The sequence below is a fragment of the Callithrix jacchus genome, chromosome 21, assembly GCF_049354715.1.
Source record: "Callithrix jacchus isolate 240 chromosome 21, calJac240_pri, whole genome shotgun sequence".
In the NCBI taxonomy this organism is placed as follows: domain Eukaryota; kingdom Metazoa; phylum Chordata; class Mammalia; order Primates; family Cebidae; genus Callithrix; species Callithrix jacchus.
The window spans coordinates 32671190-32687483 of record NC_133522.1 but is presented as its reverse complement, the minus strand read 5'-3'; the positions used below and the strand labels follow the sequence as shown (position 1 = coordinate 32687483).

Below are 16294 nucleotides of genomic sequence, written 5' to 3'. Positions count from 1 at the left end.
ACCAAAATTTAACTTGGTGTGATAGTCAAATTTTGGTGAAGAAATGTGCTTCTGCTCTAATCCCGTCAATTCTCTTTGATTAATTCCTGTTCTTCCTTTAGGATTCAGAAAGGGATAACTCCCTCAGTTAAGCCCCAAAACACATGCATACACACACAACCTCTCTCACACACAACCAATCTGTATTCACGCACACCCTCACACAAGCTAACACATTTGATAGATGCTGTCCTCTCTGCTCTCATAGAACCTAGTTTACACTTCCTGATTTTCATTTAATCTCGTGCATTATAATCACATGCATGTGCATGTGTCTTTCCCAGTCTTTGTCTTCCTTTAATTTCCAACATCATATGTAGGCTAGAGATATTTAAAATGTTTCCCTGTAATCCCAGAACTTTGGGAGACCAAGGCATGTGGATTACCTGAGGTCAGAAGTTCAAGACTAGCCTGACCAACATGGAGAAACCCCATCTCTACCAAAAATACAAAAAAAAAAAAAAAATAGCTGGGTGTGGTGACGGGTGCCTGTAATCCCAGCTACTCAGGAGGCTGAGGCAGGAGAATCACCTGAACCCGGGAGGCAGAGATTGCAGTGAACTGAGATCACGCCATCACAGTCCAGCCTGGGCAACAAGAGTAAAACTCTGTCTCAAAAAAAAAAAGTTTTGTGCCTCATAATTTATGATTCTCTTTGACCTTGAGATTAATTTATTTTTTTTTAAATATGGTCTGCCAGAACAGATGGCCACTAGAACTCTTCATAGTCTCATGCCTGCAAACTTGCCCAAAGTTACCCTTCTGATTTTGTGGTACCACTTACATGTTTAGGTGAAAGATAAATGGAACTGAGATTCAAGGGTATTTGTCTTTGTCATTCATTCTTTATAATTCTAGCTCACATCTGTAGACTCAGACTTGAACCTAGAATTCTAATAATGCCAACCATACGAAGTTGCAGTGTGTGTGAATGTCTGTGTCATTGTTTGCCAATTCCCCTGCCTCTGCTCCTAAATTGAGTACCTCTACTTCCTTCATGTTTTTCTTCAGTGGTTACAATTGGCAAGTCTAGGGACAAGTATCTAATTAAAGCTAGGCCAATTACAGTATTCCTGGCCTTGGCCATGTGAATTGATATAAAGGTGGGTCCCCAACTCTAGCTAGGCCAATCACATTCCTTCTCTGGAATTGTATCTACTGGAGTAAGATGGGATTGAGATCTAACGGATAATGGTAAGACATAAAACTCAGAAACTATTTGGAGCTGTGTATTAGCAGCATCTGTAGTGAAAGAGAATGATATTGATGCTATGATGAAAATAGCTTGTTTGTGAATTTCGATGAGCATGAAGACAAATCCTAAGAGGAAGCTAAAGTATGACAGCTCCAGTCAATCACATCAGGGTGACACAGGTGAAGCTGTGAGCAAGACATTTAAGGAGGTGTGACTGGGCAGCATCTGTTGGGTCTGGGCAGCCTCAGGCTCGTGAGAGTTGTGTGCAGATGATAAATGTCAGAACCAGGCAAATCACTGACAGCCCTAGAATAGGAGATCTCCCCAGCAGACAGCAATCAATCACAGGCTTGACTCAGCGGAGAATGGAAACTTGTGAGCTTGTCTATACATTACAAGCTGGTCTGCCCACCCAAGACCACTGTGATCGTTTGCCTGATTGCAGTGGTCTGGTTGGGCAGGCCAGCTTGTAATGTATAGAAAAGCCATCAGTAGCACCACATGAGAAGACACTGGGTTAGGCATGTGGGCTCATTACCCGGGATCCACTATGCCATCAAAGTTTGTACCTCCTTCAGCAGTTATTTTGGAAAGGTTTACAATCTCCAATATCAACCTCAGTTTTATTGGAACCTTATTAAATCTTTAAATATCCAGCTGCCCCCAAAAAGCAGATGCTGTTCTGCCAGGTCATTGACTGTGTGAACCTCAATATTTACTTGAAACTCTCCATCTTAGAGTCAATGGAAGGGAAAGAAGATTAGCTGTGAATTTTCATAATCACATTCAATCTTTTAAGTCTTAGATGCTCTCAGGACTTAAATCTCAACAAATGGACTTTCAATAGAAATCCTCGCAGGCACTATTAAAAAACTAGTTTGTGACTTTTTTCCACTCAAAGCATGACAGAAAGGTACAGAAAGTAAAGGAAGAAAGTCCTGTCTAAAGTAATCACCATAAGCAAGTTAAGGTAATTAGCTCAGTAGAAAGTTTCAGCAAAGGTTACTTCAAAAGAGTGAATCATGGCAATGCATTATAAATGAGAGTATTATATCTAGAAGCAAATGAGGATTTTTTTAGGTTTGGAATGAGAAAGGCAGGAAAGCCTGTGTGCAGTGGCTGTATCTATTTAACCCTAGTTATACTTGCATGTTTCATATTTTTCATTTCAACACATTTTGATTGGCTGTATTGTGTGGCAGAATGCAATCACCCAGAGGTAAGGCATTCTACACTCTTGCCTTTCACTCACTCCCCCACTGGATCAGTCATCAGGTCTTAGAGCTTAAATTTCACAGACATATATACACCATGAAATACTATGCGGCCATAAAAATGATGAGTTCGTGTCCTTTGTAGGGAGATGGATGAACCTGGAAACCATCATTCTCAGCAAACTGACACAAGAACAGAAAATCAAACACCACATGTTCTCACTCATAGGCCGGTGTTGAACAATGAGAACACATGGACACAGGGAGGGGAGCATCACACACTGGGGTCTGTTGTGGGGAACTGGGGAGGGACAGAGGGACAGAGAGTTAGTGAGGGATAACATGGGGAGAAATGCCAGATATAGGTGGTGGGGATGGAGGCAGCAAACCACATTGCCATGTATGTACCTATGCAACAATCCTGCATGTTCTTCACATTTACCCCAGAACCTAAAGTGCAATAAAATATATATTTTTTAAAAAAAATTTCACAGACATTCCAGAAATTCTTTACTCCTCTCTTTCTCTACTCCCCCCTTTTTCATCTTTACATGCTTAGTGCTTAGTAGAGTGTCTGGCACAGTGAAGATACCCCACAAGCATTTGTTGAGTGGATGAGAAAATGAGGGCAAGGCAGGCCATTGCAATCTACTCCACTGTGTGGTAGAAATTAGGACTGCCAAACTCCAGTCTTAACTCTACCACAAAACTAGCTGGGAGAACTTTGGCAACTATTTTATTTCAGCTCCTCACATAATTTGGTTTTCTCACCTTCGAAACACATGAGTTGTGGTCAATGTCCCAAAAGTACCCTCTGGTTCAAAACCCTGTTACATGTAACCAAGGATAAGCATTCAGAAATTATTGTTACTCTCTTTGGTGTATTATATTTATACTTTAAAACGGAAACCAATTCTTTTTTGCTGAGTATGATCAAATTATTTCATTGTTATCTTATCATGGTTTTCTATGCCTGGAGATAGATGATCTTCAAAATCTCTTTGTTTACTATCTAGTACCTGGCTCTGAAATCCTTAAATTCAAGTATTATGTATCATTTAACTTTGTATAATAGTACCCAGAATAGTGCTAGCACATAGTGATGCTTAATATGTATTTCTTTTTTTTCTTTTTATATTTCAAGACAGAGTCTCACTCTGTCGCCTAGGCTGGAGTGCAGTGAGGTGATCTTGGCTCACTGCAACCTCCACCTCCCAGGTTCAATTGATTCTCATACCTCAGCCTACCAAGTAGATGAGAGTACAGGTGTGTGCCACACACCAGCTAATTTTGTATTTTTTGTAGAAAAAGGGTTTCACCATGTTGGCCAGGCTTGTGTTGAACTCCTGTCTCAAGGGATCAGCACTCCTCAGCCTCCCAAAGGAGGGTATATTACACTCCCAATATAAATTAATGAGTGAAGTCATGAACGTTGCCGTCTAGTGGCAGTCATTTAGAATTGTAGGCAAAATGACTGAGGGATAAATCAAACACCTAAGGTGTTTTATTTTTTAAAAAACTAGTTTGTTTCTTCATTATGCAAAGGAAACAGGAGTTGATATAGCATTTCCATGTTGTCATTAGGGATACAATTATACCTATTTCAGTGTGAGTCAGAAGTGCTTTTCCAAATATTGCTGTTAAATAAACAGTTAAATGAATCACTTTCATGTACATAGCATTAAAATGTTCTAGACACTTCTGTAACTATGATTTACTGTATTTAGATTTTGACATATGGTATGCTATGTTGTACAATCTCAAAGCTACACTGACAACTAATCAAATAATGATGTTTGGTATCCACATAGTAACACACACACACACACACACACACACACATACATATATATATATATGTCTCATACTATATATATATATATATATATATGTATATTTATATATATATAAAATCTCCCTAGTATATGGCATGGTCTACCTTGGAGATTAGAGCTCAGCCATTACACCCATATTTCAGAAAGCTGAAAGGAAGGTAAGCTAGAAAATGGGAGAAAAATCTCATTCCAGCCAACTTTTAAGGAGGTTTCCTGAGAATTGACACAAAATATTTTATTACAACTTATTTTCCAAAACTTATCTTGAAAAAAAAAACCACTAGCTTTAAGGCTATCTGGAAGATGTATTGGCCGGGCATGGTGGCTCATGTCTGTAATCCCAGCACTTTGGGAGGCTGAGGCAGGCAAATTGCTTGATCTCAGGAATTAGAGACCAGCTTGGCAACATGGCAAAATTCCATCTCTACAAAAAATTCAAAATTTGCCGGCCATGGTGATGTGTGCTCATAGTGCTAGCTACTAGGGAGGCTGAGGTGGGAGGATCACTTGAGCCCAGAGGTTGAGGGTTCAGTGAGCCACTGCACTCCAGCCTGGGTGACTCAGTTAGACCTTGTTTAACAAGAAGGAAGGAAGGAAGGAAGGGAGGGAGGGAGGGAGGAAGGAAGGAAGGAAGGAAGGAAGGAAGGAAGGAAGGAAGGAAGGAAGGAAGGAAGGAAAGGGAAGGGGAGGGGGAGGGGAAGGGGAAGGGGAAGGGGAAGGGGAGGGAGGAGGGAGAAGGGGAAGGGGAGGGGGAAGGAAGGAAGGGGAAGGGAGGAAGGAAGGAAGTGAGGGAGAGAGGAGGGAGGGAGGAGAAGATGTAGTCTTTATTTTAATCAACACTCAAGAGTTCTTTTATCAAGGGAAATGTAGAAAATGAATATTGGGTACACAATTGTCTCTGTCACAGGGCGTGAGTTAATAAGTCATGTAAATTTATTCATTCAAAGAGATATTAGTTTCTAGTTTTATTATCATGAGGCTAACAGAAAGAAGTTACCTGTAAAGCCCCAAGAAAGAGGATATGTTGAGTGAAGTTATTAAGGGGAGGCACCAGAATGGAAAAAAAAAAGGAAAATAAACATTATTGGCATATTTGGATTTTGCAGATTTTTTTGCAAGTAATGTAGACTTACTGAAAAAATTATGTGGATTTTTGTTCCTATGCCTAACTTCCTAAGCTTTTTCATATGAAATAGTAACAATATTTAATAATGTAACCATTCGAAATTATAGTCTTCTTATTTGATACAAGTATACATAGACATACATGTAACTAGATTCATAGGGATAAAAATAGAAATAGAGATAGTTCTAAGGTCCTACAATTATTAATAGAAGTAAATTCTGTTAATATTGAAAATTATACTCCACTGAGTTTGTTTTTCTAGTGTTTTATTTAAGCAACAGAGAAGAAAATGCATTATTTTTAAGTTAAGCAAGTCAAAGTTTTACTAAATTGCCAATGATTTTGTAATAAAATATTGTATTCAAGGTTATTACAACATTTTAATGAATTGGCCAAAAGAATGAATTATTGAGAAAATAGAATAGTCTCACAGAGAATTTGCGAAGATTTAGTCTCATGTATGCTGTCAACTTTCAGTCCTATAATTGGAATGGGATTTTTATCATTGTTTCAATTCATCTCATGTGTATCATCACAAATAAATAAGGCTACTAAATATTCCCTTCTTTAAAAAAAAGATAAAAATGCTTTAGCTTCACTTATATTTTATTTTTTATTTTAATTTTATTTAAAACATAAATAAATTTAAATTTATTCTTTTGAAGTTATGGTTACTTTTGCCAGGAAACTCTCTCTTCTGACACTTTTACATTTGACTTACATGCTTCTGTAAAAATTCTGATTTCGATATGGAAGTTTCTCCTAAAAAAAGTCTAGAATTTTCCCCATTTTTTATATAAGCATCAAATATCTGTATGGCCTTTGTAATTTTTCTATTTTATTTGGACTACTGTTACTAAATTACTATGTAGAATATTCATAAGCCCTTTGATTCACAGTTTTACAAAATGCATTTGTAAATTGGGTCATATCCAAGAAGAAGAGAAATACTACCCTTTCTCTATGGAGGGCTAGATAGTATATATTTGGTCTTTGTAGGCCGTGTGGTCACTTCACACTATTCAGCACCAAAGCCTGATGCTGACAGCATGTAAACAACGGGTGGTCATAGCTTCATTCCAGTAAAACTATTTACAGAAAATTGCCCCCTTTGGCCTATGGCCTTAGTTTGCCTACTCCTGTATTAAATAGACAAAAAAAACTTTCACTATTAGAATAATTGTAATGAACAATATCAAAGAATAATTTACTTATAAAAGGTTGGTTTTTCTTGTCTGTTGATTGTTGATGTAAGCATGAATGCTAATTTTTTTGATACTAAGCTCACAGAAAATTGTTAAATATCATGAGAAGATGATAATTTCTTAAATGTTATATTATTCATGAAAGGTGTTACAGTAGCATTCTAAAAACAGTGTTCTTTCCTAGATCTTTACCACAATGTACTTTATGTGACAATCGGCAGTTAAAATAAAAACAATTAACAGCATCAAAAAGAAGTTATATTTCTCCTTCCCTGAAAATAATACCATTTCATTTTGATTTGTGTTAAGAATTATGAATTCCTGTAAGAAAATGTACTTCTTTTATTACAGTGAAAGAGTTTGTAGAAGATAGTTCCATAAGAGTTTGACAAATGTGGTTCAGATTGCTTACTTTGCACATTATTTTATTAAAGACTTTTTGAGCATTTTCAATGTAGGTAAGAAAAGGTCCAGAATCACAGGATGTGTGGAGGCCCATGGCACATTGTTTTACCTTAAAAACCTACTAAGCAGTAAGTTTAAAAAGCTGTGTCTTAAAAGATATTCACTATCATATTACTTGCGCTTAAAAAAAAGCTTTACAATTTTAAAGAATATCTTTTATTATAGTATTTTATTGTTCTGAAATACATTGCTGAAGTAGATGTACCTCTCTCTATTCCTCCTTCTAAGTATGGCTTAAAACTCCTAGACATTGTATATGAGACAAACATTAAAGAAAATTCTGAGAAGTAAAAAGAAGAAGGCGAAGAGCTAGGAATCTCGTGGTCTGAAGAACAATGTAACCATGAGTTGTATGGGTTTCCTTTTGCCTCCATTATCTCAGACCTGGAGTCAAAAAAGCTGCCAACCCAGAAATAACGAAGGGCTCAGACAATAAGAACCCCCACCAAAACCCTGCTTTCTCTAACCAAGGGAACCAGAAAGAGGCAGCCTACCAAGTCTGAAAACTTTTAGACAATACCCATTTGACACCACAGAGGGAAAAAAGAGCACACCCACACAACCAGACCCCAAGGTCCATCAGCTAAGGTCAATGAAGGAGGTGCAAAATACATGAAGCAAAAACTAATAGAAGTGAAAGGACAAATAGACAAATCATTATAATTGGAAATGCCAACACCCCTCTCTCAACAATTGCTACAACTAGAAAGAGAATGAGCAAGGATATGGAAAAATTGAACAACTTCACCACTCAACAGGATCTAATGAACATTTTTTAAACACCTTATGCAGCAAAAGCAAAATTACAGAACCTCACTTTGGGAGTCCGAGATGGGCAAATCACTTGAGGTCAAGAGTTTGAGACCAGCCTGGCCAACGTGGTAAAACCTATCTCTATTAAAAATACAAAAAATTAGCCAGACGTGGTGGTGTGTGCCTGTGGTTCCACCTACTTGGGAGGCTGAGGGAGAAGAATTGCTTGAACCTAGAAGGTGAAGGTTGCAATGAGCCCAGATCTCACCACTGAACTTCAGCCTGGGCAACAGACAAGATCCCATCTCAAAATATGTGTGTGTGTGTGTGTGTGTGTGTGTGTGTGTGTGTGTGTGTGTGTAAAAATTAAAAATATATGTAATATAATAAAAAATATATGTATACATAAACAGTCTCACACAAACCAACTGTTTTTTGACGGAGATGCAAAAGCAATGCAATGAAGGAATGAGGACTGCTTTTAATAAATGGTACTGAAGTAATCGGCTATCCACAGGCAAAATAATATTAGTAACGAACCTCAACCTAAATCTAATACCTAACACAGAAATTAAACAAAAATAGATCATAGGTTTAAATATCAAATGTAAAACAGTCTTTTAGAAAGAAAAATAGGAGAAAATCTTTACGACCTAGGGCTTGGTGAAGTTCTTAAATATGACCCCAAAGCACAATTCATAGAAGAAAAAATAAATGATAAACTGGACTTTATTAAAAACTTTTGCTCTGTGAATGACCCTGTTGACAGGATGAAAAGACATGCTACAGAGCAGTAAAAATATTTGCAAGCTACATATTTTATAATGGACTCAAATAATTCTCAGATAATTCAACAGTAAAATAACCAGGCAATCCAATTAGAATGGGGCAAAAGACTTGGCTAGACATTTCCTTAAAGAAGATGAATAGCTAATAAGCTTTTGAAAAGACATTCAACCTTGCTAGCCTTTAGGGGAATGCAAATTAAGACTATAATGAAATACCACTACACGTAATGTTTTATCTATTAAAACAGCTTAAAAATGACAAAACTATATACTGGCAAGGATGCAGAGAAGATATCTCATACCTTTCTGGTGGGAATGTAAAATAGTACAGCCACTGTGGAAAAAACTTGGCAGTTTCTTTAAAAATCAGACATACATTTATTGTACATCCCAGTAATTGTACTTCTGGGCATTTATTGCAGAGAAATTAATACTTATGTCCACACAAAAATCTGTACATGATTGTTTATAGCAACTTTGTCAAACCAAAACATCCTATAATAAATAATGGTTAAACAAACTGTGTTATAGCCATATCATGGACTACTACTCATCTAGGAATGAACTATTGATACATACAGAAACTGGAATGGATTCCAAAGGCATTACACTGAGGGAAAAAAGACTATCTCCAAAACTCATATACTGTATAACTCTATTCATATAATCTTCTTGAAATGACTTAATTACAGAAATGAAAACAGATTAGTGATGCCCGGGGTTATTGATAGCAGAGAGAAGGCATGTTGGATATGACCATAAATCAAAGTAGTAGCATGGGAAATATTTTGTGATAATGGAATGGTTTTGTACCTTGCTTGCTATAGTGGCTACATGACTCTGTGCATGTACTAAAATGATATAGAAGTATAGGTACATTTTATAGCAATGTCAATTTGCTGGTTTTCATGTTGTGTCATTGTTACCTAAGATATAACCATTAGGTCGGACTGGGTGAAGGGTGCATGAGTGCTGTCTCTACTCTTTTTACAACTTTCTGTGAATTTATAATTATTTTAAAATAGAAGTTTAAAAGAAGAGAGGAAAATATGCAAACCTTGCAAAGCATTGCTTAAAAAAAAAATACATTCCCTGAATTTTTTCAAGGTTTTATTGATGCCAGATTTTTCAAATTAATAGCATCGCACTTTCCAGTAGTTGACTGAGCCAATTATTTATATTCAGGAAGGTTACTATTTGTTTATTGTTTCTTTTCATTAATAACAAAGTAAATAATGCTGTAAATTTTATCCTTGCCGTGTCTTAAATAACTCATTTACGATTGCTAATGGGTATCAAAGTATCAAGGGCACCAACATCATGATTTAATCAAAAAACTAATTTAATACATTTGTTGCAACCTCATTATTGACCTCAAGAGCAGGCACTTTTGCTGGAGCTGCCAACAAGGAAACCAAATGTGACTGCTTTTCTACTTTCCTCTATTTAAAAAAAGAATTAATGAATGTAAATATGTCCCAATTTGATATCTTAACAGCTTCCATTAACACATAGTTCGGAAAGTATGCCTGAATAACTGGGCCATTGATTATTTCTGGAACATAAATTAAGCCCTCCAGTTTAACCTTATTTGGACCTGAAACTTACAATAAAGGAAGTTTCCAGCTTACTTTTCATTTTCTTACTTCAAATTATCTCCTTTTGTAAATCTTTTTTCTTGAAAACATTTATTGATTAAATGACTAGACTCTGCTATTCTTTAATTACTAATAGGAACACATCCAAATATGGCTCACAGTCTGCCATCTTAACAACAAAGTAAAAATGCCTATAGAAGTATTTTAAAGGAGTTCATTGATATTCTCAATGACATTCTATCTTTGTATGTGAGTGGGGAAAAGTGTTAGAGAGAAAATATCCTCTGGAAAGTATAAATACAGCTTCATAATCCCTTATCTGCCCTTGCACTTTTCAGAGTTTTCTGAGGATTTCAGAATTGCAGATAAAGGTCAGTGGGTGGCAAGACTTGACCTGAACAAACCGGGGCTTTTTGTCTAGTCTCCATATAATTTAACAGCACCAATATTCCCATCTTCACTGTAGGAAGATAAATGTTCTCAAGATGCTGCCTCTGGGGATATTTCACAATATATAGTGTATGTATTTTCTTTACAAAATCTGAAAATTTCTGACTATGAGACAGGTCTGGCCCCAGTGTTTGGGGTAAGAAATTATGGCCATTCCCAGAAACGTATGGTATAGATATTCAGGTGCCACTGAGAATAAGGACTATTTATCCAGCAGATAGTCCAGGAGCACAAGACTCATGACAAGAAATTTGGGAGGAGAGTCAAATGAGCACCAAACTGACCTTCATTTTATAAACAAGGAAACTGAGGCACAGAGAGGTTGAGCAGCATGCCCCAGGTTCCCCAGCTATAGTTGGTACTAGGTGATCTGCATTCAGAGATCATGCTTTGAAACCACAAATAATGGTTTGTGAAGACTTAAACCTCTAAGTTTTAAGTGAAGCCAAAAAGACAGCTGTCACAGCAGAGCCAGAGACTGGGTGTCTGAGATGAAAGCAGAAGGATTTCATGAAAGTTTATATCCTTATGAATAAAACTCCAAGCTCTGGGATACTGACTACCAGTCAGGCTGATGCTCCCCACATATGAAACTGGAGAATCCTTTCATGGAGAAAAATGAATAGCCCCAGGGAAAAGATCTATGGGGACTGTTTGTCCTCTTCTTTGGACTTCACCTGTCAAATTCTTGCTTGCACACTGAACTTCCAAGCAGCTAGTTCGAGCCTTTCTTTAAAAATAGGAGAGAATTCAAGGACCACCAGACGTTTGAGGAAAACATCAAACATGAATGAGATCAAAATGAACGATCAATAAAAAAGAACCTAGACAGGACAGAGGAAATACAAACAGTAGAGAAGGTATCAAAGAATATATCATTGGTGGTTTCAAAGATTAAGGGGCTGCCTCAGTGGAAGCAACACAGACACTAAAAGAGGGAGGGGGGTGCAATAGAGGATGCGATAAAGCACCCCAAAATTAAAACTAAGGTAGCGGAAATGTAAAAGCTCAGTACAACTTTGGAAGATGAAGTCAATGAAATTCTCCAGAAAGAATATTTTAAAAAGAGTATTTTAAAAAAGAATTAGAGAATCAATCCAGAAAGTTCAGAAGCTTATTTCAGAATGGGATTCCAGAAAGAAGAACACAGAAAATAATGAAGAAACAATCAACATTGTATGGGAAAGTTTGTTAAAAATTAACATTGGATGGAAAACAACTGAGGGACATGAGCCTCCAGACATAAAGAATTGTAAGGGCCTGGCAAAATATATATATTTTTAAGTCCAGACACATTATGGAATTTTAGAATACCAAGAGTAAAAAGAAAATGCTAAGAGCTTCCAGAAAGAAAGAAACGGAAAAAATGGTATCACACAAAGAAAAGTAACTAGAATGTCATGGGATTTCCTTACAGCAGCTCCGAATTCTAGAAGACAATGAACAATACCCTCATATTTCTAAGAAATAATGTTTTTCAGTTTAGAATTTCATACACAGATGAACTATCAATCGTGAGAGTGAAGCATTAGGTCATTTTCAGGCATTCGAAGACTTGAAAAATCTTTTTTTTAGTCCATTTTTAAGAAGCCATTCAGGAACGTGCTTCAGCAAACAATGCAGTCCACCAAGAATTAGCAGGAATTGGGTCCAGAAACTAAATGTGAGGACCAACAAACAGGGCTCAAGGGAAAGACTTCCAGGTTCAGAACAACCAGTAGACTTAGTTCCTGTAAGAAGGAAATTGTGGGAACAGAAGCTTTTTTACCATGTTTGAGGATGCAAAAGCTACGGATAATGTGGGAAAGATTCCTAGGAATTTTTGCATGGAGGGGATATCAATATGTATATGGAAAAGTAAAAATTCATGAAAATTGCTTAAAAATAATAAGTTGTGTAAGAAACGGAAGGTAACCATGGTACATTGCTTGTCTCAGCAGATAGCAAAGTTATGGTAATATAAACACTGAAGACTGATTTAACCAAGGATAAACCTTGTCTGGGAGATCTACATTCCCAAATACTATAAAAGGAGCCAATAAATAATGTATAAAAACAAAAAAATATAAAAGAATGTAATAATAACATTGAGAAATAAGAGAAAGGGCATTAGAAAAAAACTGAAAGCTTTGAAGTGGTTGCTTTTGGTGAATATGCAAATAAGAAAGTGAATTTTTTATTTTTTCATATTTACAAGATCATCACTATAGATAGTAAAAAATTTGATACATAGAAATACAGTTTTACCTCATGGCAATTATTCTGTTATAACTGGTAGTATCCTGTTAATACTTGCTGTTCCATTCAATATTAATTACTATCAATACTACTAGTTTTCAGTACAAATATTGAAAATACTAATTAATTGAATTAGTATTCAGTTAATACTAATTCAATTCAATACTAATTTATTCCCAGAGGAATATAAAGCATTCTACCCTAAAGACACACATGCATGAAAATGTTCATTGCAGCACTGTTCACAATAGCAAAGACATGGAATCAACCCAAATGCCCATCAATGACAGACTGGATAAAGAAGATGTAGTACATATGCACCATGGAATACTATGCAGCCATTACAAAGAGCAAGATCGTGTCTTTTGCAGGCACGTGGATGGAACTGGAGCTAATACTAATTAATTGAATGAATATGAATTACTATCAATAGTAATAGTATTACTAATAAGTTAACCATGTATCATGAACATTTCACTTCAATTCACGTAGATCTCATCACCCTTTTTCATCAATATATAAGATTCATTTTCTGATGAATTTTTTTCTGTCAGTCCTCCTTTTACGGACATCAGGATGTTTCCCCTATTTTTCTATTAGCCGCAACACTGTGATGAACACCCCTGTTATAATATTTATGCACATGTGCTACATTTCCTTAGGGAGCATTGCTACAGATAATGCTGCTTGGTCAAAATGTATATTTCAATGAAGATTTCCCCGTTGCTTTTCAAAAGAGAGGAAAAATGTAGTGACCTACAAATTGTTTCCCACAAACAATCATAATGTTGACTCTTTTATGTTGTTTAGCTTTACTATTAATGGTTTTGTTGCATGAGTTAAACTTTCTAGGGAACAAAAATGAACATTGAGAGAAATAAAAGTTTTATTTACATTCTTTCTGAATTTAAGGAGAACACTTAAACAGTTTGTCACAACTGTTCTGTGAGTAGTTTAAAATATGACGTTTGGTTTTCTTTTATTAAAAAACACATTCTTGTTCTAAGAAGAGTTTTAATCAGGAATGAGTGTTAAGTTTTATTTAATATTCTGACATCTACAAAGTTGTTTTCATTAAACACATACACACTATACCCAATAGATAAATTCTTTGCTGTTTACATATCCGGCAGAATGGATTTTTAAATTATTACTTTGGAGAGCATATCTAGATAATTGTGCTTTGTATCAAAACATGAATTTTAGGAACCAGAATCTGAATGATGAGTTGATCACCGGTGCTACAAGAGGATTTTTATAACGTTTTCTTATCTATTGAAATACAGAAAATTCAGGGAATTTGTTTGTTTTGTTTTGTTTTAACATTATCCTTAAGAATATTTGTAAAGAAACACTTGTCCTTTAATCATGGAGCTGTACTAGAAAGTCTAAAGAATACTTACAAGCCGTTTTAGTAAACGTACTTGTTTTTCTTTTTAGGGGCACTGCAATTGCAGGCATTGTTTTCGGAATCGTATTTATCATGGGGGTCGTTGCTGGGATTGCCATATGCATCTGCATGTGCATGAAGAACCACAGGGCAACCCGTGTCGGCATCCTCACGACGACTCGCATCAACACCATCTCCTCCTGTCCGGGTGAGCAAAACTGCAAAGGCTCAGATTTGTTAGTTATTCTCTGCTCCTCACAGAGAGAAGGAAACATTCTGTATGGTCACTGACATTATCTGCAGTTTCATCTAGTATTGATAAATATATGTACATTGAAGTTGTAGCTGAATCGAGATTACTTAGATCCAATTAATACAATCCATCTCATTTTTGAAGATATTAATAATTTCAATGTCTGTTTCATTGACTACAATTGCCAGTCAGCCAGAATTAAGATAAATAGAAAATTCACACCCACTGTGTCTACCTGCCAGTGAGTACTGACAAGTAATTATAAAATATAATTAATGTATGTCTCAAACTGACATCTGATCCAATAGATATATCTGTCTTGAGGAAAAGTACTGAAGAAAGTATTCATATATCTTCATTATGTCAAGAGAACAGCTTTAAACACGATATTAAAATCCTCAGCAGGCCAGGAACAGTGGCTCATGCCTGTAATCCCGGCACTTTGGTAGGTCAAGGTGGGTGGATCACTTGAGGGTAAGGGTTTGTGACTAGCCTGGCCAACCTGGAGAAAGCCAGTTTCTTCTAAAAATACAAAAGAACAAAAAAAGTTCAACAAAGAGCAAGGGTGATATATTAATCATTCGACAACTATTTATTGAGAATATGCTAGAAGTTCCACATATAAAAATATATTGAGTACGTGTGACTTCATAAACACAATACTGCATTTTGCATTAGATAATTTCAATAATGCTTTCTAAGTCAATCTGTGCATGTACAATTTGACATATAAAGGGCGGGCAAGTTCTAGATTTAGCACACCCTTAGGATATTAATTTTTCATCTACACTCATATCTTTTCTTTCTCTGTCTCCATAGGAAAAGACAGGGGTACTTGGACATGCAGCTGTGCTCTGTATTAATTCCCTTTTCTGTCCTTCCTCTTTCAACCTTTTTTTATCCTCTATCATCTTCAACTTGAGGGAGCAAATTTCAGATCAATATGGGTATAATTCCTCCTCTTCCTCTTTTGTCAGTTCTTCCTCTTCTATAATATTTTCATACTGGAGTACCTGAAGGCTCAGTCTTGTATCTTCTTCCATACTGTATCTACACTTCCCTCTTTGCTTGTATTAAGAGTATTACAACCTCGGGGTAGTAAGTACCATTTATGTCTATAATACCTCCCAAAGTTATGTATCTCCCATCCAAACCCATTCATTTTATCCCAGAGCCTATTGAACATCTTCACTTGAGTGTATCATAAATATCCCAAATTTGACATGTGTAAACTTGGATTTCTGATCGAATATTTGGATTTCCCCCAATATCCTCCTCCAATCACAGCCTTTACCATTTGACTTGTTGGCATCTCTAGACTTCTAGTTGCTCAGGCCAGAAACCATGCACTCTACCAGGAAAACTTCTTGGCTCTACCTTCAAAATATGTACAGTATTTTGAGTACTTCTGACAGTGAGAAGTAGATACTATTATTCCCACCGTGGGAGAACGCCATCAGCTCTCACTTCCTTTACTCTAGTAACATGCTGGCTGGTCTCCCAGAATCTACCCTTGGCCCCCTGAGCTCTATCCTCAAGCCAGTAGCCAGAGTGAACCTTTTAGAGTAGATGTCAGATCATATTACCCCTGTGCTCAAAATCTTCCAGTGGTTCCCCATTTCCCACGGAGGAAGCACTAAAGGATGTGGTTCTTCATTTTATTCAAAGGAAAAAGCAGCTTCTTTACTGAGGCCTTCAAGATGCTGCAAAATTGGCTGCTCTTTTTATTTCCCAGGCCTCATTTC

At 36.4% G+C, this 16294-nt stretch overlaps 1 protein-coding gene and 1 long non-coding RNA gene across 2 annotated transcripts in view; one reads left to right on the top strand and one right to left on the bottom strand.

Annotated features, from left to right (window-relative positions):
- The window catches only part of LOC118149967 (uncharacterized), a 102785-nt gene that overhangs the window by 46418 nt on the left and 40073 nt on the right, over positions 1–16294 (bottom strand). The gene's annotated exons all lie outside the window — the stretch shown is intronic.
- Positions 1–16294, top strand: part of CYYR1 (cysteine and tyrosine rich 1) — a 111114-nt gene that overhangs the window by 82734 nt on the left and 12086 nt on the right. Inside the window, 1 exon segment of the mRNA XM_017967198.4 lies at positions 14347–14504. Within this exon segment, the coding sequence (XP_017822687.1) occupies positions 14347–14504 (158 nt within the window).